Below are 19,984 nucleotides of genomic sequence, written 5' to 3'. Positions count from 1 at the left end.
TCATATTTATTTCAGAATTGTTTGCCTGTTCTGTCTGGTCTTGCACTTCTTGATAAGAATTTTTGCATAAGACACTTTCTTCAGTCGTTGTTCCTTTTTCCATTTGTCCCAGATAATTTCACTGGGGCTTAAGACTGCAAGATTAGTTCTCAGGGACACCTGGAAAGGGAAACCTACCTGATTCTTTCAACTTCTATTATTATTTATACAAACACTTGTGTTTTTTGTCTTTTCAGGCAGAGGCCGAGGAGAAAGCGGTTTCTACCAAAGAAGTTTTGATGAAGTGGAGGGTGGATTTGGGCGAGGAGGGGGCAGGGAAATGCACAGATCACAGAGTTGGGAGGAAAGGTAACAGAACTCTAGCCCTTAAAGTTTTTTACACACATCTGTTCAGCTTCCATTTGTGCCTTTTGACTTCATAAAAACACTGTAGGAAAGGTAATTAGTTATACCTGTGAGTGAAGTGTCTGCATTTCTAAGATGGAGTCAAACACAGTAATGTTTCTTGAGGTTCTGGAGAAAGTAAAAGAACATTTCTTGCAAAGATTTTTTTCTGCTGAGTTCCTGGGAAGAAGGAGCTAACTACTTTAAGAGAACATAAATTATGACAGTTGCAATCGAAGGCTGGTGCTAAGAATTTGCTTCAGTTTTAGTCTTGACATTGTTCACAGTACTTAGGGGCACATTTGAAAACATTTCCAGTTCCCAAGGGCCATGTGTGTATTGGTGTTCCTGAAAATTTCAGTTGTTACTTGGACCTCTAAAGGTAATGTCCATCAAGCTCCGATTTTAAAAAAGTTCCCACCAAGTAAAGAAAACCAACAAAACCTATACCTAAAATGAGTTTTTGGAGTAGTTCCAAAACCTTATTTGAAACTTCTATTCTGCCTTTCTAGGGGAGACAGACGCTTTGAAAAACCAGGGCGAAAAGATCCAGGTATGGTTTTGTTACTGTGTGGGCAGAAAATGGGAGGGAGGAGCAGGGTGTGTTTGGGGGAAGGGATCTGTACATGTATCAGCCTTTCTTATTGCTCCAAGTATATTGTTGATGCAAAATTCATGATACTGTGCCAGGTTGCTAAGTGTGTTCTCACAGGGTTGTTTCTTTTACTTTGTGTTTTTCTCACTATTGGACATTTAAGTGTGGTAGATAAGAAGCATGAGGAGTAATTAGGTTCTGTTTATTTAATGAAGTTGTGATGTTTACAACTGGAACTAAGTTCCTGTACCTCTGTGAAAGAAGCCTTTCCTGATGAATAGGCGTGCTGTAGTAATACGCCTTTTTTCAGTGCAGCTTTAAGCATTCCTGGTGTGGGCTGTTTTCATACCTAGGACTTCTTGATCATTTGAACTTGAATTTTTTTGAATGCTTCCTAGTGTGAGAAAGATCCAGCAGTGTCCTGAAATTCCCATGCTGATGGATTTACTGTTGATCAAATTAGTTAAGTCATCATCTTGAACCTCCTGTTCAGTCTGGTTATCTGCTCTTCAGTCTCGTTCCTCCCCTGTTCTGTTTCTGAAATGCTTCACACTGGCTGTGTTCTGTCAGAATGCTGGATCCTTAATTGTGATCCAGTACATCTGAACTTGAGTTGGAATGGGTTTGTCATCTTGGAGATAAAACATAGACATTCTAAGGGTGGTGGGAATGTCAGGGCAGCTTTGGCTATCTAGTAACTGCAGTGACTTCTGCTGTGCGGGCTCATGTGTTGTTGCTTGTTCTCTGGTGTGCCCATTCTCTTTCTCCGTGGCATGTTTCCCTGTGCATGGAGCACAGCTGTGCCTACTGAGAGGTTTTGTACTAGTAAGAGCTTACTGACAACGTGTCTTCCCTATTTAGGACCCAAGGAATCTTTGGCTTTGCTAAAGGAGTCTTGGCTACATACCCTTCTTGGTAATATGCTGAGAAATCATAGATTAGAGGAGATAATTGCAGGTTGAATTTAAAGACAAACCCAAAGAGATCCAATTGTAATTAGAAATTGACAGCAATGTATTTTAATCCCTGCGTAGCTGTTGGTATTTTTGTAGTAAGAGTAGCATAAATTGCCATATTTATGAGTTTCTGGATTACCATGGTGACACATGCCATAGGAGCTTTTAAAGCCCTTCCAGTCCTCTCTCCATATAGGAATTGTTCACAGCTTCTAAAGAGTGCTTTTATTTTTCTGCTTGTTAAGTTGAATGTCAACACAAAATTAAGATGTATATGTTTTCCTCATTGTCTCCTTTAAAAAGAGGATACTTCTAGAAAATAATATGATATTGGTCAGAGATTGGCCAGTTTTAAGTATCAGTAGTGAAACTCTGGACTTTCCATGTATCTATGTATTCAGAAATCTTTTAGGAAAAAAATTAAAATGGGGGAAAGTAAGTACTACTGAGATTTCAGGACTGCATTTTTTACAAAAGAAAAAAGGATATAGAAGTAGTATCTACTACGTTTGATTTAGTTTTATTTATTTAGCTGCTTCTTCTTGTTGTGATTAGAAATACAACAATTCCAGTTCCAGGGTATAGAATGTACCATGTTTCTGATAAAGAAGAATAAAAATATTGCATATTGGTATAGAATCAGATGTATTTCTCAGTTGAAATTGAGGAGAATTTACAGTGTGCAAAATATCCTTTCAGAAGTTGATGTCTGCCAGGGGATAATCTGCAGCTAGTGTAGAGCATTTTGTGTTTGTAGCAACTGCTAGTGATGAGGGCTCTGTTGAATGTGTCTTCCAAGAACTGTTCCCTAGGGAAGATGGTGTCTCTGGTGCAATTTGTTGGAAGCTCATTGTGAGAGATGATGTGCTTATTCTCAAATTATGAAACTTTGAGTACCTAATTGCTCTTCTTTATTCTCTTGTATTTCTCTGCTAGTCAGTATGAGAGGCAAAAGACCTTCAATCTTTCTGAAGTTCTATTATAAAAATACTGTTTAAACAATAGTATTGCTATGTTAGAGGTTAATGTTGCAGTAAGTGGGAAGACCATTTCTCTCCCCTTTACTTCCAAAGAGAGATCAGGTGGAGAGCACAGAAATATTGACAGAAAGTGTTGGTCTGTTCTGACTCAAGCCTTGGTTAATTACAAGTAGTTATTGTTATGTAATGGCTTTCCAATGAGAAAATATTTTGAGTGTGAGAGAGGGATACAGATGTGCCAAAAGAAGTCCCAGGTTAATAGCAAGCACTAGTATCCACACAAAGCTGTGGAGGCAGAAAGGAAAGGAATTGACAAACAGATTATAATTCAGGCTCACATGCCTTAGCAGATGCCTGTACTGGTTTCTGTTACCATGATTAAACTCCATAGTTGAGGATTTTATTCTATAATTTTATCATGCTTCAATTTTTCCTTGCTGTTTCATAGAGCATTGGATTCAGATTACATAATTTTCTGAGTTGCCAACTTTTTCATGTTCTTTGTTCTGGATGATCCCATTAGAGAATTATTAAGAGATCAAATATTTAATAACTTCTGATTATTTGTAATGGAGGACAATGTAAGAACCTTCAATTAAAAACCAAGAGATTAAAAAAGTAAAAGAAATTTAACAAATACTTACTTCTCAAATATGATCAGTATGCTGTTCTTAAAAATTAATGATTTGCTTTTTCAGTCCTCACAACAATTTGTGAGGTCACATTTGAATGATTCTCAGCCTAAACAGTGTTTCCCCATGCAGATTGAAGGTGCACAAAGTATTTGCAAGTTTGTTGCAGATTGTCTCAGTTCTGACAGACTTCGCTTAGAACTCAAATTGTATTTGGAAGGCTGAGGCCATTAGCAAGGAAAATGAGCAAGTTGCTTTCTTGAGCATGTCTGTCTCTTCACAAAAGCTGCTTAATTTTCTGTGCAGCCTCCTGACTAATACCAGCTTAGTAGCTGAAGGGATTTGGTTAGCTACCAGCAGTTATAAACTGGTAGTGAACAATTGTTATGTGGTTTAAACAAACCTGTTAGTAAGTCAGTTGTGGAACCTGGTTGAGTTCTGTTTTATGTGTGGGCTTTGGTTAAGTTCAGAAGACTTGAATATAAAAGATGTGTTCAAGTGGCTATAAAAAGGATGTTCAGTTTCTTTGAAGCATACATTCCCTCTGCCTGGCTTGTTCTCCTGCCCTGTCTTGCTGGCAGGAGTTGCATTCACAGTAGGTTCATCACCAGTTTGCTCTTGCTATACTAAAGCGTGGAGTGCTATGTTGGTGCATCAGAGCCTATCAGCAATTTTCCTAGGTTTCTACTCCAATTTGGGCTGTGGCATATTTCCAGTACTTTCAGACATCCATGATTCACCAGTTCTCTGGAACTGAAAGCAATATTAATGTATTTTTTGCCCTTGTTCTGAAGTAGCTACACAGTTCTTTGTCTAATAGCTTTTGCAGTATCATTCAGTTTTGCATTCCAAAATGTAATATTTGAAGATTGTATTTAGCATATACTGACAACATATTTTTTCTTTATACTTGCTGTTGTACTCCCTTTTAAACCAAATCTGTAAAAATAAAATTCTTTTAAAACCAGGACAGCTTCAAAGTATCAAGTCATGTAGAAATCAAACAAAACAGCCCACCTTTGATTAGATGTGAATTGAAATTAGAAATAGCATTGTATATCTTTGGCTCTAAATAATGAGATTATAGTCCCATGTGATATATGGGAGAAATAATGCCTCACCCAGAATGCTGTCAAACAATACTCAATACCTCACAGAAAATGCTGCCCTATTTCAGCCTTTGCATGAGAGTCTTTTACTGCTCTTGCACTGGCTTTTAATTTGTAGGACTCTTATCAATGTCTTACATTGATAGAGAATGTGGAAAAAATGCAAGAAATAATTAAAAATTATTGGTGTTGACACAAGGTGGAAAAGGGTTCTTTAAACTGTGTATGAGTCAATAACTAAAAACAACTGTGATGAAGAGGGATGAAGGCAATGCAACTTGATAGTGTGCTGCTCTCCAAGCTCCAAAATAGTCATGAAAGCTTGTCCATAGAATTAAGTTTGAAAAAGATTTTGGGAGTGTCTGTGATAAATCTAATCTGTCTGAGGTCTGCAATGGGGGAAGGCAACACTTGAACTATTTTGGAATGAGAGCTCAGTTGGAACAAAAATGAGGCCCTTCTGCCTCCTTCCCCTACTGTGTGTGGAATGCTTCTGTGGGGTTATTCCCCAGACCCTAAACCAAAGCAGCTTTTTGCTGACCCCGTTTGGGTTATGAACACACTTCAGTGAAAGGTTTTGTGACTTGAGAAGAATTCAGTTTAAGCTATCTCATCAGATAGCTTGAGGCCATTTTTCCTGCTGCTGACCACTTGGGTGAATTTAAGAGGAAGTATATTTGGTAATGTCTTATGCTATTGTCAATGACAGTTGCTATTTACGCCGTCTGGGTTTCTGGGAAAAGTCTTTTACCTTTGAAAGGTAACTTTATTTTAATTCTACTTGAGTGTTCAGGTATGAACACCTAATAGGCACTGCTTTTGTTGAGAGCTTGGAAGTAGTTATCCATAATTGTGTTTTTCCTTTAGCATCTTAAATTATTTAGGAGCTTCAGAGGGGCGTCTTAATTGCAGTAGGTTTATGAGGCACTTAAATACAGAAGTCTCATGTATAGTTTGTTTTAATTTTTTATTTCAAAATTGATTCAAGTGTCTCTAAATATTTTTTGTGCTGTGTGTACAGGCGAAGATTGATGTTAAAAAGCATAAAATATCAATGGATGCAGTTCTACTTCTCATATATATATAGTGCATCCTTCTGGGTCAGATATACTTGAGATAAGCAGCACAAAGGTGAAAACATGTGGAATGTAAGGGCCTTTAAGAAAACCTTACATTCATTCATTAAAAATAGTCTTTTTTTTTTTTTCACTGCTACATAATTTATTCAGTGTTTTCAAATAAGAAAAAATTTCCATTGCAGTATTTGTCATATACACCCAAATTTTTTGATAGTGTCTTCCTAAACCTGTCTGGGAGTGAGATGCTCTCTTATTTGGCAGAATGAAGAACTGCAGTTAGGGTTTACAATTCCGCTTAATAAGCACAGCTGGAGTGCTGTTCACTGCCACGAGAGATTGGCAGGACTTCCATCCATCTGAAAAATGATGTAAGTCTGCATTCCCAAAGAGATAGAAGAGAGAACAGAAAAGCTAGGCTTTTGGATGAACAGGGTTACTTATTCCAGAACTCATGTATTCACTGAATGACCCCATATTGTTTTCTGCTTTTGTTTTGTTGTCCATTTTGTCACAAGCTGGTCAATTATGACTTTCATCAGCTTTGGGAGTTTTGAAGATCTCTCAGGGTCATTGCGGCTTTAATCATAGTCTGGTGAATTCAGATAGCTCTTCTAATTTCTCAAGAATTAGAACTGTGATTCAGGCACCTGCCCTCATCCTGGGTGGTTAATGCAGCCTTTCCTCAGTGGGCACACGCATTCTCTTCACTCTGTATTTCACATTGTAATCAAAAGCATGGGACTACAAGAGAGAGATCACTAGAAGATGGCAGGGCAGGCAAGGAAGTAAGTTTTTTAAATGGAACCCGCAAGTTTAATGTAATAATAATTAAAAAAGCACAAAGTTCAAGGTCTGTTATCTCTACTCTGTGAGGCCAGTCTCCGAGAGCTGGAAGCTGTCAGTATGCTGTCCATTGATGCGGATCTCCTTGTCAGTCCTTTTTGGACTCTTTGAGTCAGCTGCAGCTGGGAGCTCAGGGATAGTCTTGTCAAAATTCTCCATCTTGGTCTGGTATTCACCTTTGGCATTGCGGGCTAGCAGGGAGGCAAAGCGGTGGTACACCAGGATCTCTGACGGGAGGTAGGATGTTCTCCTCTGACACGTTTCTCCTGTGCCCTCCTGCACAGCTGACAGGAAGACAACCAGCTCAAAGTGGTGAGGAGCTTCTCTTTGAAGGAGAGCAGCCAGTGGGCTGGATGCAGTGATGGAGTGGTAGTAGGTCAGTGGGAAAATGAAAAAAGGACACTCGTCCGCAGTGACACTGTCCAGGTGAAAGTCAATGCTAGTTTGGTGCAGCTGCCCGCTCTCTTGTTCTTGGTAAAGTATAGCAGAGATCTGCACGCTGGTCAGGGGGCTGGAGCGAGTGTTGGCCACCTGGAACATGAGGTGAGGCTTGCCCTCAGTGAGTGTGACCACAGCAGAGCGCGAGAAGCGGATGGAGAGTGCCCGGTTCTTCGGGCGTGCAATCTTGGCCACAAAAGCACCTGGAGCATGGGAAAGAGCAAACTCAGTGTGAGCATGGGGCCCGGGCTGGTTCCCTGCAGGTTCCAAGAGAGCAGAAGCAGACTGAGGCTGGAAAGACCATGTTTGGAAACTATTAGGTTGGCATCATACTAACCTGCTTTTGTTCAAAAAAGTATAGCTTTCCTAAAATACTTATTTTTCTAAATTATGTTCACTTATTAATATTTGTAAGTTAACTGTAGCTGTAAGGAGGCTGTTAGCTTGCCCCAACTTAACTGTAATTGGTAATAGAAACTGCTCTTGGTATGTTATACTGTAGAACAGTATACAGTACACAGTAAACTAACCTGTGTGTTTCCAAAGTATTTTGAATAACTTTAAACATGAAGAATATTTTAAAAAACTTAAAATACCTCAAAATAGCTGTGACACTGTAAAAACTTTCATTGCATTGGGTACTGAGGAATGCATAAACATTGAGTTAAAGATTAATGAAGATAGCTCAGCTAGATGAAAGAATGCCTTAAAAGTTAAAACAAATTGACTTTACATACTGTACTTATATGGTGATAGCTGAGAGAGAGAATGGTATAAGAAATAAATGATTGAGAGTGATATGCAGTGATCCATCACAAGTATTTTCCAATTAATATTGAAATTCTTAAGTCCAGGTATAGATAACACCTAATTTGTCTTTTGTTAAGTAAAGGTGTTTAACTTTTAGTACTGCATAGTTGAAATCTTGTCATCCTTGTAGTGGCAACCTTAATTGTTCTTTCATATATCAAAATGAACAATATTTATTTCTAGCTCTATTCTTAAATCCAGTTGTTATGCCTGTTGTGTATAAAGATGGAGTAGGAAGTTTTACCTGTGAGGAAGGCTTCTAGCATGAGCCCCAGGACCATCTGGATTGCCAGCAGTGCGATGGCACTGGGACAATCCCCACTTGGGAACATGGTGCCGTAGCCAATCGTGAGTTGCGTCTCCAGCGAGAAGGAGAAGGCAGCTGTAAAACTGGTGATGTACTTGACACATATAGTGTGGTTGTCAGGTGGAGCATCGTGATCCAGCTCCAGGTCCCCATTCATCTCAGCCAGCAGATACCAGAGCACTGCAAAGACCAGCCAGTGAATGACAAAGGAGGCTGAGAAGACGAGCATCATCCATCTCCAGCGCATGTCCATGAGTATCCCCCACACGTCTCGGAGGTATGCCACACCTCTGCCTTGGGCACCGGCCATCTGGAACGTGCTGTGTCCATCCTTGGTCACCAGCCTCAGGTATCTCTGAGTCAGGAGGGGAGCACTGGATTTGGTGTTATTGCTCTCTATCGTGTCTGTTGTCATCTTCTAGAAAGGAGAAGAAAGGAAAAAAAAATGATACAATGCCACATATTTGTATTTTGCCTAATGTTCACAGCTTCTGACACATCAGCAGGGGTAGAAATACTGCAGCCAACAAAGGAGGGCTTATACATTGCAATCCAGAGAAGATTAAGTCAGGAGCCTGGAGAGGAATTTACCACTGTTTGTGGTAATACTTTGCTAAAAAAGATTAGGTTTAAAAATCTGACTACTTCTCAAATTCTCCCTGCTTAGCTGTTTAAATAAAAATTTCATACTTTACCTTCCTAAATTTACATTGGAGTCACATGCTTTAATTCTTTGGGGGTGAGTGGGATGGGATTAGGCATATTGTGTGTGAAAAGAACCTGAATTTTGCTGATTATATCAGATTTTCTAACTTTTTTTGAGCAGAGTATAATAATTTACCAGTACTATTATGAATACTATTAACAATAGTATAGTACTAAGGAAAGAATGTTCGTTATATTATTTCTGTAACATATTTATGCATTTTAGGAGACTGCTGTACTATAGCTACTAGCCCTTTCTGACTCTTCTAGTTCAAGAATTGTCTGCTGTCTGCACCCACCATGTCCAGTTAAACAGAATTACAGTATTCAGGGCAGAGCTGCTTTTGGGAGTCTGAGGCTGTTTATGTAAGGATCAGGTAAAAAGAGGGCAGGAGAGCAATTCAGAAAATACACTGTGACATAATTTCCAGTCTAGTCTGCCTGAGCAGTGCAATTATTATTAGTGACCAAATAAAATAGGACAGAAGGCATATGGGAATTAAGGTGGAATTGCAGATATGGGAAGCAAAATGGATATCTGTAGGTATTTGGCATATTAGGCTCCTTTGTTTGCTTTTAAACCTCAAAGCTTGTGGAGTGTGCCAGAGCTGGTGAATGTCTTTTGAAAAGACAGTGGTCACTCAAATCCATATGTTTTATAAATACTGTATGTTTAAAGTTAACATGGGGCAGATTAAAATTAAGTACAGGTTTGTGTAAAATAGAGACCTCATGATGTGTACAACCCGTTTAAAGAAAGTTGTGAGGAAGCTTGTTTGTAGAACAACAGAGAATTTAAAAATACCTGTAAATTCTGCAAATTATAATTATATGTGGTGTATTTAGTCAGTTTTGGTTTCCTATCAATTTTGACTTTTCTTTGAATGATGACTGTTTCAGTCTATTACATTTTTTCGTAGAGGAATTGGATTTTTCCCTTTCAACAGTGCCATCCTAGTTTTCTCTTGAAATGCATTAGAAGTAAGGATCCTGAAATTCAGAATGAATTTATGGTAGGTGAAAATTTGTCCTGTGATCTTTGATCCCATAAACCAGCAGTTTACATGACTGTTTGCTTAACCTTCAACCAAATTTTAGTAACTACAGAAGATTCTCTTTTGGTTTTACTTATGTTTAATGCCTACTGAGATATGAGGATTGACATCACAGTGACTATTTAGCTAATTTTTTTTTTTAATTTTCTCAAAACATCCAGCTATAACTTCTATCCATGCTGTAGTCAGAGGGAGATAAAGTAGATGATGGCCTGAGTGGAATTTGGCAATTTTCCCCTTATTTTCAATTTTCTGGTTCACATCTCCCAGGAGGAATATTTTAAAATCATTCTCTGTGTCAGAGACTGCGGTGGACTTAGTGAGGTTCTCCTGGCATATGGTACCAGGCTACTTTTCTTGGGGGATTTCGGTTGTAGTCCATCCAGTTAATAGCATGACCCCCCACCTTCACTGGCTTGGCTCTTCAATCTGCTGCATGGCTCCCTGAATGGCAGTTCTCACTTTTGCTGTACAGTAACCAGAATGTAATTATATATATTTCAGTAATCCAGTGATTAGTGACTTGTCTGTAGAGCACAGTCCTTGTGTTAAGATTTAGATGAGCCCTTCTGGAACACCTTGAAGGAGCTGTAAAATGAGCATCTCTGGATAAGAAAGGATGATGGGGACTGTGCTCAAAATGAGCTCTGAACAGTGCCTTGGTTTTATCAGAGTAAGCAGTATTCAGAAGAAACACTCCCTTGTTTGAATAGAGAACACTTAAGAACAAAATGCCTCTGAATGCATCATGCATTCAAAACAAACCAGAAAACCAACAAAAAACCCAAAACAACGAAACACAACCAAAAGTCAAAGCTTGTGTTTTCCTGTAAATTCTTGTGGTACTTTGAGGGCAAGATCTGCTTTGTAGACTCTAAGCAATATGGGTTTACAGAGCAAATAGATGTTGTGAAAATTATTCTGATGCTGACTGATTGGTGACAGAAGCCTTTTCTGTGGTGTTATGTACATTAAGAAAAAAAGGAAAACATTCTTAAGATGGTACACTTTTCCTGGCTGTGCTTCAGATCTTCACACGAGTGCTAAGGCAGTGTGTTTGAACACTAGAGAGTGAGAGCAAATGCTGTCAGCATTGTAGGATCTCAGATTTGTTGATTAAGGAGCTTCTTAAGGTGGTGATCACTTAATGTTGTCTTAAACTCTGAAAAAAATCAGTCAGGTTCTTTGGAATTTTTTAAATGGGGGAGGATTGATTGCTGACAGATTTTGAAGGCACTGCATTAGCCCCCAACAACACATTTCAGAACAGTCCTGTGTCTCTGCTCCTTGAGCCTACCAAGCAGGTGAATTTGCCTTCTGAGGTTAACCAGGTTATGCACTGGTACAGTGCTCTGATTTTTCTAGTCTAGGACTGTTGGAAGTGTTACTTTTCTATCTCAGTGGCAGGGATAGCATTGGAAATGTGTAAGCTCGAGTTCCAAAACCCCTTTTTTCAAGCGCTATTGATGGATTAAGAGCCACAAGTCTTCGCTTCTTGGAGTGAGAAAAACAGATAAGAAACTGCAAATAGACACTGAGAGCAGTGCAGTTGGGTGTAAGAGGCAAAAGAGCAACTGCCCCATGGGAAATAGCTTACCTGGGTTGGAGGAGTGGTCCTCTGTATTCTCAAAAGCAGAGGCAGCTTAAGAGCAGATGTGACTTTGAATTTAAAAAGTGTTAATGTCTTCTGTCTACACCTTTGCTTGCCCATAGTAAAAAAATACAAGTACCTTCTTTCCATGTTAGTGATAAATTAGCAAAGTTACAAAGTACAATTTGGACCACCTGATTGAATCCCCTGCCTGGCATGGTCCTTGATGACCCCACATTAATCCCTGTTTCAGTGTGTGTTTTGGGAAAGACATTAAACTTTGACTTGAGAAGAAAAATTCAATGTTTGTTGGAGAACGCTGGTCTCTGCTATAATATACATGCAGTGTTTCTTATCCAGGTTTGTCCGGTGATCTCTCTCAACTGCCTTTGTTAAATTATTCGGTGGGTTTGGTTTTCCTGGTTCCTGACTTACGCAATTGTTGATGAAGCTTTGGGGTGTTTCTTGTCTCTCCATTTCTCAGCTGATAGCCCCTGACTAGAAATACAGGAACTGTCAGAAATCACTTTTCTAAACCTCTTTTGGCATGCTGACCAGTCCCTTATCTTGCATTTGCTGTGTGTAATCCTTCCTGTTTACCTTCCTTGAAAGCTAAATTATCACCAACACCAGTGTGCAGTCAGTTCTTAGCTTTTTTATCATCTTGTCCCTCATCCTGGCTTCTTTCTTTTATACACTCCTCTAAGACAAATCAAGGTAGGGTGAGTACTAATTTTTTAAAAAATCACAGATTCTTTCTAGCAGTAGGACAGGTTTTAAACTGACCTGCCTGGCTAATGATTTATGTGTGATAAAACCTTGCCTTACAGCTTTGGGATGTTGCTTGCATTTCTGAAATTCATGATCCAGCATGTGGCTCTCCCATGCTTTGCCTTTTTGGTTGAGGTCTTCCTTGTGTTGTAACAGCCCTTATTGTATTCCTGTTCCATGCCACCACATTGATTTCCTCTCCTTTCCTCTTGCTTAGTTTTTTCTTAGGACTTTGGTAGGGTTGCAGGGAAACTCATTGGCAGCGCTGTGTTCATTTCCATTTGCCTTCTCAGTTGAAGGCATTCAAAGTGACACTTCCAGCCTGTTCTCAGCTTGATACACAAATGCATCTGCAACCTTTTGAGGAGCCTGAGTAAGGAGTTGTGTTCAGGGGAGACTTCTGCAGTGCTGTCCTACTTGCCCAGCTTCTAGTCTGAACAAAGTCTGTTCTAATTGACCTTGGAAGGGATTTGAAACAGTTTATGCGCTGTGCTGCTTCGTTCTAACAGGAAAGTGGTCTCGAGGACTTGCTATTTTCTGGGAGTGACTGCAAAAACTGCTTATAACTGCAGCATCATTCAGAGATTTACTAGAATCCGTGTGGTGGCATGCCCCTGTGGAGATGTGTACATTCCTTCTTTACTTGGCCTGGGTTTGCATGATCATGTACGAGCTTCAGATGTAAACCTTGTCTGCTCTGAGCTAGGATTATGCAGGTCTGTTGCTGCCTCTGCACTTTGCAACAAGAACAAACTAAGAATATAATTTTTAAAGGCATTTTTTCATGCTATTAAAATGGCTATTTTGTGTGGTTTTATTTTTAGATGATAGTGTATTGTTTTTTAAGAGTGAATGGCCACCCTTGGAGATGCTCTGACGTTATTATTAGGAAATGAAGTTTTTTTCAGTATGGATGAAATTACTGGATCATATAACTTACATTAGGGGACAGTCTTAGAAATGTAGGAAGTAATTCAGCTTGAGAAGCTGCATTGGTTGAAAGCTTATGCTTCTGTTGTGAGTAGAACAGATAACATTTCAAACAGATTTGTCCTTTTGGTTTTGTATCTAATGCCTCATTGAGATGAATTGAAGTAGTTTGTGACAAAACTGTTACTTCTGAGCAGCGTGCAGAATTAAGATAAGCTTTCAGGACTTGTTACATTTATAAGTAGGTCTTGTTAAAATGGAAACTTGAATTTGTCAACTGCAAGTTACTTTTCAAAGCAAGTGCCATAAAGGATAGGATGTGAGAGCTGGTACTTTTGACTTTCTGTGACAGTTTTTTACCGAATGCACTTTAAAGAAAGAGGTGGTAAAATAGGAGGGTATGTCTCCTTTTATAGTACAGAAAACAAAGCTGCTTATGTACTTGATTTTTGGGATGCTCCATTTTATATATAATGTATTTTCACATAAATACTGTGAAGATTCATATGAGCACTAATTCTTGATTTTGAAGTAGCGACTGAGTGGACCAACTAGTCTGGCCACTTTCAGAGAAGGAGAAAAGCAACATTTAAGCAAAGTCTTGGTAAAGGCTTTAAAATATTCCAGTATATATGAAATTCTTACAAGGAAACTTAAATGCAGAATTAAATATTAGTAACAGAGGAGTAATTTGATAGTTACTAGGGAGGGTTTTATTTGATGTAAAGCTGCAGTAATAGAAGTTTGTTGCCACCCTTTTTTTGTGGAACTTGCTGTTTTTGAAGAGCAGTCCTGCCCTGTGTGATACAGGCTTTCCCATGGCTTGCCTAGAATGGCTGAGTTTTGCAGGACAGTGGAGTTCACTCCATGTCTGTATGTGGTGTCCTGGGTAGCGGTGCCAGCTCGCTCTGTGTCCATAAGCACAAGGATGAATGCATTGATTGAAAACTGTTGATGTCTGAGATATAATTGGAGATGGTAAAAGCAAATTTGAAGATGTGAAGCTTGTTTCTTGTAATTTGTGATGGAACTGAATGCTGAGTTATGAGTGCAGCAAGGTGAGAATGACTTTTTCATAATTCTTGGCCAATTTCATGACACCCGTCTGCTGTAGTCAGAGCTTGTAAATGCTCCCTGTCTGCCGAGCCTTTCCAGCACTTATCTCAAAAACTTTTGAAAAAATACTGCATAAAGACTTTGGATTTGCTCTGTGTGCTCTTAGGACTGTGGTCACCTGAGAGAGCATTTTCTTCTTTTTGAGGAGGAAAAATCAGCAACCATTTTGTTTAAGGTGATACTTAGTTTAGCAAGCTTTGGAAATAGAACTCTGCCCTGAAAAGAACTTTGATTTCTTTGATTAAAGAGTGACAGAACAATTCAAATTGTACAATAAGAAAAAAGGAAGAAAAAATATGGTGGTTCTGTGTACTTACCAGTCTTCAGAGAGTCTTTGTGCAGGAGGAGGGGATAACCTGGGCTCCAGGAGAGGAACTGCTCTGGTCTGGTATACTGGTCCCAGCACTAGCAAGAAACTTCCCACAAGGTGGTTGGTAGCGATTTAAAAAAAACCCCAAAACCTTTAAAAATGGGTTTGTATGTCTCATTCCTGTGTTTATATGCTGGGGGGGGATTGGTTTCCATCTGAAGCTGATTTGATTGGTCATTTTGCCTGTAGGGGGGCTGGTTGGCTCTGATCATGTGGAAAAGAATGCTGGTTTGTTAGGAGCATTTCTTTACCCAACACAAACTCTTAGCAGCCAAGGAGAAATCCTCAAACACTTACTTGGAGAAGGGGTGCCTTTCTCCTCACCTCCTTAATCAAGATAAATTTTTAGGTTTGTATAACCTAAAGTTTTGCATGAAAGTTGAAAAGGCCAAAATTCCCTTGGAAAAGCTGAGTGGAAAAGTTCCCATATTGCTGCTGAAAACCCACACTGTTCACTGATACCTTTTCTCTAACCAGGGTGAACTACTGTTCATTTGGGTGAAGGGAGACACTCTTGTGTTCCTCTCCTGCTCCACTTCTTCCTTTCCTGTTAGGTCCCAAAATCTGGAATGTGAATGGAAAGGTGGATGCAGCCTGTGGTCTCAGGAGGGTGTTGCTGAATTGCAGCCTAATGCTGCTCAGAAGACGTAGACCTGGCCATTTCCATCTCCACATTGCTCCTTTGTGAAAACATGGAATTAATCACGGGATTTTGCTAAAGCCTAGGAATGAAACAAGGCAGATTAGGTGGCTTGCTGATTCCACGCGGCAGATGAAACCATTTTCGCTTAAGCTGTTTGCTCTTTCACTCATGAAATGAGAGGAGTTGCTGAGGGTATGTCTGAGTGAGCAGCTGTGCAGAGTGGTCAGTGTGTTTCCCTGCTGGACCAACTAAGGACAGTTCTGAACACAGTACTGGTTCACTTTTTTTTTTTTTTTTTTTTTTTTTTTTATCCCTTGGTGAGCTGCTGATGTGAGAGCTTTGACTGAACGTCAGATGTAAGAGGATCTGAGAAACAAAGGCTGTGGTTGTTTGCAGAAAAACTACTGAAGGCCTGCTGGGAAAATCATTAATGTAGACTTTCCTGCTTAGGAAAGAAAATCCTCCCTATTTTTTTCTTCTTTAACCTTCCCCCAACCCTAAATTGCAAAACATTAATTTTTTGCTTCATTAGTATGGAACATTTTAATACATGTTCAGGCACAGCACTGAAAGTTGATAGGCATAGTGTAACTTTGAAAACCAGGGCAAATAATGTAGTGCCAGGGGACTCCCACCAGTGTGACAAGGCTTGTAGGACAGTGTGACTTGCCTTCACCCTTCCCTCCACTGCAGACAGCCTCACTTAGTTACAAGTAGGATTTTGGTTTCAAACAGTATTTTCTTAGAAACCATCTTTTGAGTTGTAGAAAGTATTTACTGTGTGGTCACTGGTTTTCTAATCTAGTTCAACTGAATGAATTGGAAATATTTACACAGTTGTATAGCAGGTGAAATTAGGTACAGTGTGTGTATTTCAGGTGTGTTATGGAATTGAACTCTTGTTAATTCCTCTGAATCTATTGGCTCACACTGGTGACAGAAGACAATGGTCTAATTATTTAGTGAATTTCACTAATAATTTAGTGAAAAAATACAGGGTTATATTTCATAGTATGTTTTTGAGACCTGCTGTTGAGATTGAGATTTTATGCAGAGAGATTGAAAATTTGAGGCTAGAAATGGGATTTAGAACTTCTGATCTGTCATTGGGAGTCACTTCATGGTATTTGTATTCTTGTGGTGTTCCTAGCTTGTCCATAGTGTTCAATTGAGAAGGTAGTCTTTCTTTAGAAGCATCATCTTAAGGACATTTATTCATTTATTTTATTCTTCTGTAAAATAAACTAAGCAATTACACATTTAGGCAAAGTTATTTCAGTTCCTTTAAAAACACTGACTGCAAAGGTTTTTATTTTTATCTTCCTCTTGAGGAATTATATAGCAGGCAGCAGAGAGAAGAGAGCAAGTCAAAGTACTTAATAGACTCTCCTGGTTCTTGCCCCTCTGTAGAGGAAACAGCAGTGCTGTCAGTCATCACTTTCCTGTTTATTCTTTCCAGACAGTGAGGATGGCATAGGAAACGTGGGCTGACAGCCTGGAGAACAGAAGTTATTTGCCATTCTGTTAGTAAGTCCTCTTCATAAATGTGTTGCCATGGGGCCACATCCCTGAATCCAGTCTTGTTCTCCACAGTCAGTATCCCTTCAAATCAGTGTTGCACAGCTGTAGGCTTTTCTGGCTGGATACCACTCGGCTCTGTCTGAAGTTTTCTGTAAACACCATAGCTGGCTTTGTGACAGGCCTGAACAGAGGTGCCCTTTTACTGCTCCTTCTCTTCAGGAAGTCCAGTCAATTAGTCCAAGGCAAAACCATAGATTGCATTTTAGTTTCTTTCATCCTTAAAACATTGCCAAGTCCTGACTCTGTGATCTAAGTAATTTCAGCTGAAATTATTGTTCTCAAATCTAAAAACAGTTTGCAAAGAGTATACTGGCACTTTATAAGTTATGAATTTAGATGTAATCTGTAGGAATATTCCTGTATTCAGTTTGTCAGAGTCTTTCTGTCACTTGGGTAACTTGATTTTTCTGATCCTTAACCTGTGACTGGTTTGTGTTTGTAAAGAACCAGTTTCTTGTCTGGTCTGTGTAATCTTCAGGATCATCTAATGCCAGACCTGTTTGGACACATACCTTGTTCTTTGATGCTTGCTGTGATGTCCTAGAAAACTGAAGTAAACAAGAAAACTGAAGTATGTCATGAGACACTACATTTTTTCCTCTTAATTCCACTGAATGTGGCATCAGAACAGTCTTTGATGTGACACTGGAGTGCTGCTGTGTTTGGAAAGGTTTTGGAACCACAGGTGATCCCATGCTCAGATATAATACTGACCCCTTATATTTGATTTTTTTTTCATTTCTACATTTGTAATGCTACAGAATTTAAAATCAGAAGAGGGGCAGGATCTCACTTGAGTCTGGTCTTGGCAAACAGCATTTGATGTTCTGTAACCTTTACAGAGATATGTTTCAAACCCCACTTTCTGCAAGTTCAGCATACAAAACCTGACTTTGATAGTTCAGTTCTTGGGAACAAAATCTGCTGTCCTAAGGACTAACAGAACCTGAGTTGCCTTGATTTGCCTATAGTATGAGTAGATGTGCAGTGGGGCTAAAATCTGGATATACAGTGGCAAAGCAGACTGCACAATATTCTTTGAGTGACCTTTCCTCCTAAATGTTTTTGGAAGAGTGGAACAGGACCTGTGAGCTGAGAGCTTATCTGTGTTAAAGAGCAGTCTTCAGAATCAGCTGAACTTACAGTGAAAGTGAATAACATCCCCTTTTTTTCCTTTATTGGTAGAGTCTAAAATAGCTCAAATTAATGTTACTGAATAAGTGTCAAGTAATAGCTGTGAGTCTTCATGAAAATAATAGATAAATGGTAAAAATATTACTTCTCATGTCTCAAAATAGTGATTCGAATAACTTTTTTCTTTTGGTAACTGTTTTAGTAAGAAAAAACCTAATGTGATGCAAAATGAAAAAAAATGGATCTCTCTTCCTCTCTGTAGCATTTTAAAATAATTTCATAAAGAATGAGGCACTTTTCTTGTTGTCTGGGACTTAGGCTCCCTGGTCTGTTGGGTTGCAGCTCTCTCCTGTGCACCTCTGTGTGTTTTACTTCCAGCTGACTCAGCTCTGTAGCTTTGCCTTTTGCCTTTCTACTATGGGAAGCCCATCCAAGGAGCAATGGTGAGAGGTTTCCCTGCACTTTTTGTTACTGTAGTCTGCATTATATTTTTTAGATACCAAAACTATTAAAAAAAATTCCCAGACTTGGATTTTTCTGTCTAGCTTGTTCCTTTCCTGTCTTTTCCATGAAGCACAGGAAATATAGAATGTGGCTGACTTCATCTGCAAAGATTTAACCACTCTAGATAAAAAGTTGCCAGCATCACAGGTACCAAATGAAGGGAGTTGAGTGCCTCCAGCAATTTCGTTTTATTTGGAGTATTACCAGAGACTCCCCAAAATATATTGTCTGAAGATTTTTATGTTTCTCAAAACCCAGCAAATACAGAAGTGATCTTCAGCCAGATGTCCCCTTTAGCGAAGTAAAGGTGTAACTGGGTTATACTTGGCTTCATAGCTGACATTGCCTGTTGGTACTGGTGCTTGACTTTAAATTAGGTACTGGTGCTGGACTTCAAATTAGCCAGTGTGCTTTAGCTCTTCATATGGGAACAGCATAAGGGAAAAGTATTAAAAAAATTTAGATCTGGAGAAAGATAAAGGTTTTTTCCCTCCAGTGTTTTGAAATGGTGGAGAAGGGATGTCCAAGAAGTTTTTTTCCAAGGTGCACACAAAATAGAAGAGCCAGTGTGTGCTTCCTGTCTCCAGAGTGCAGTATCTGTAGCAGGAAGAATTTTCATGTTTTGAACAGAGATCTGATATGCCACAGAATTTCAGATCTTCTTTGTTTCCTCATCTTTTTCATGGACTGAAAAAATTGCCTGATGCTGAGAAAGCATTCTCCTATGCATCCTAAACTAAATACTTAAAAATGTCTCTTTCTACCTCAGGAGTCTTAGTACATGATCCTACTTTATTTTGTTTTTCCTGTCTAAGAAAGCAGGCATGCCAAACAGACTTCACCAAATAACATCTTAAATTTTTGGTTTTTAGGACTTTCTAAGATGGAAGATTCAGTATACCTTTCTTTAGTACTTGAAAACTTTTCTTTTTATAGAGAGCACCATAATTTCGGGTTAACACTGGGTTATGGTACCAGTAAAGAAATGACATCACTGTGGTTCCTGTGACAATTCTGGTGCTACACAGCTGAATAAACTTATTTCAGTGATGGGCTGTCTTGTCAGGGCAAGTCAGCAGTGAAAGCAGCATCTGTGTTAAACCTTGGCATATTGGTGTACGACTTGGAAATCTTGGTGTATAATGTGGAGTCTTTTCATAAAAATATTTGTATCATCCTTTTCTGGCAAGGTTGCTCTTCATAAGTACTTCAGGATTTTATGTTTTGTTTTAAATATAACATAATGTACATTGGCAACTAAAAGACTATCCTGTCTCCTAAACTTCTAGTAGACTTATCCTTCAGCTCAGGCATAGTTGCTTCTAGCCCTTCATACACTGACCTTGGCTCTGCAGAAGATGGATTCACAGCATAATGTTAACATTGCTAAGTTTTTTTCTTATTTATTCCTCAATGCTACTTTAAATTTTCAGTGTTTCCTAATAGTTAGA

The 19,984-nt window shown here is 39.1% G+C and overlaps 2 protein-coding genes across 14 annotated transcripts in view; one reads left to right on the top strand and one right to left on the bottom strand.

Annotated features, from left to right (window-relative positions):
• GIGYF2 (GRB10 interacting GYF protein 2) overlaps positions 1 to 19,984 on the top strand; it is a 73,904-nt gene that overhangs the window by 28,202 nt on the left and 25,718 nt on the right. For 12 of the 13 annotated variants that reach the window (XM_053986896.1, XM_053986894.1, XM_053986895.1 and 9 more), the window contains 2 exons: positions 237 to 348; positions 897 to 937. The exons of the other annotated variant lie outside the window; for it this stretch is intronic. In XM_053986896.1, the coding sequence (XP_053842871.1) occupies positions 237 to 348; positions 897 to 937 (153 nt within the window). The remainder of the gene's footprint in view (positions 1 to 236; positions 349 to 896; positions 938 to 19,984) is intronic. 13 annotated transcript variants of the gene reach the window in all.
• KCNJ13 (potassium inwardly rectifying channel subfamily J member 13) lies at positions 5,640 to 14,705 on the bottom strand. Its single transcript, XM_053986908.1, has 3 exons — positions 14,619 to 14,705; positions 8,071 to 8,551; positions 5,640 to 7,219 (listed from the first exon to the last, which is right to left on the bottom strand). Exons 2-3 carry the CDS (start codon positions 8,546 to 8,548, stop codon positions 6,597 to 6,599), a joined length of 1,101 nt encoding a protein of 366 aa, XP_053842883.1. The 5' UTR covers positions 8,549 to 8,551; positions 14,619 to 14,705; the 3' UTR covers positions 5,640 to 6,596.

Source organism: Vidua macroura, chromosome 10 (assembly GCF_024509145.1).
Source record: "Vidua macroura isolate BioBank_ID:100142 chromosome 10, ASM2450914v1, whole genome shotgun sequence".
Taxonomy (NCBI): Eukaryota; Metazoa; Chordata; class Aves; order Passeriformes; family Viduidae; genus Vidua; species Vidua macroura.
This window is presented reverse-complemented; position numbering and strand designations above follow the sequence as displayed.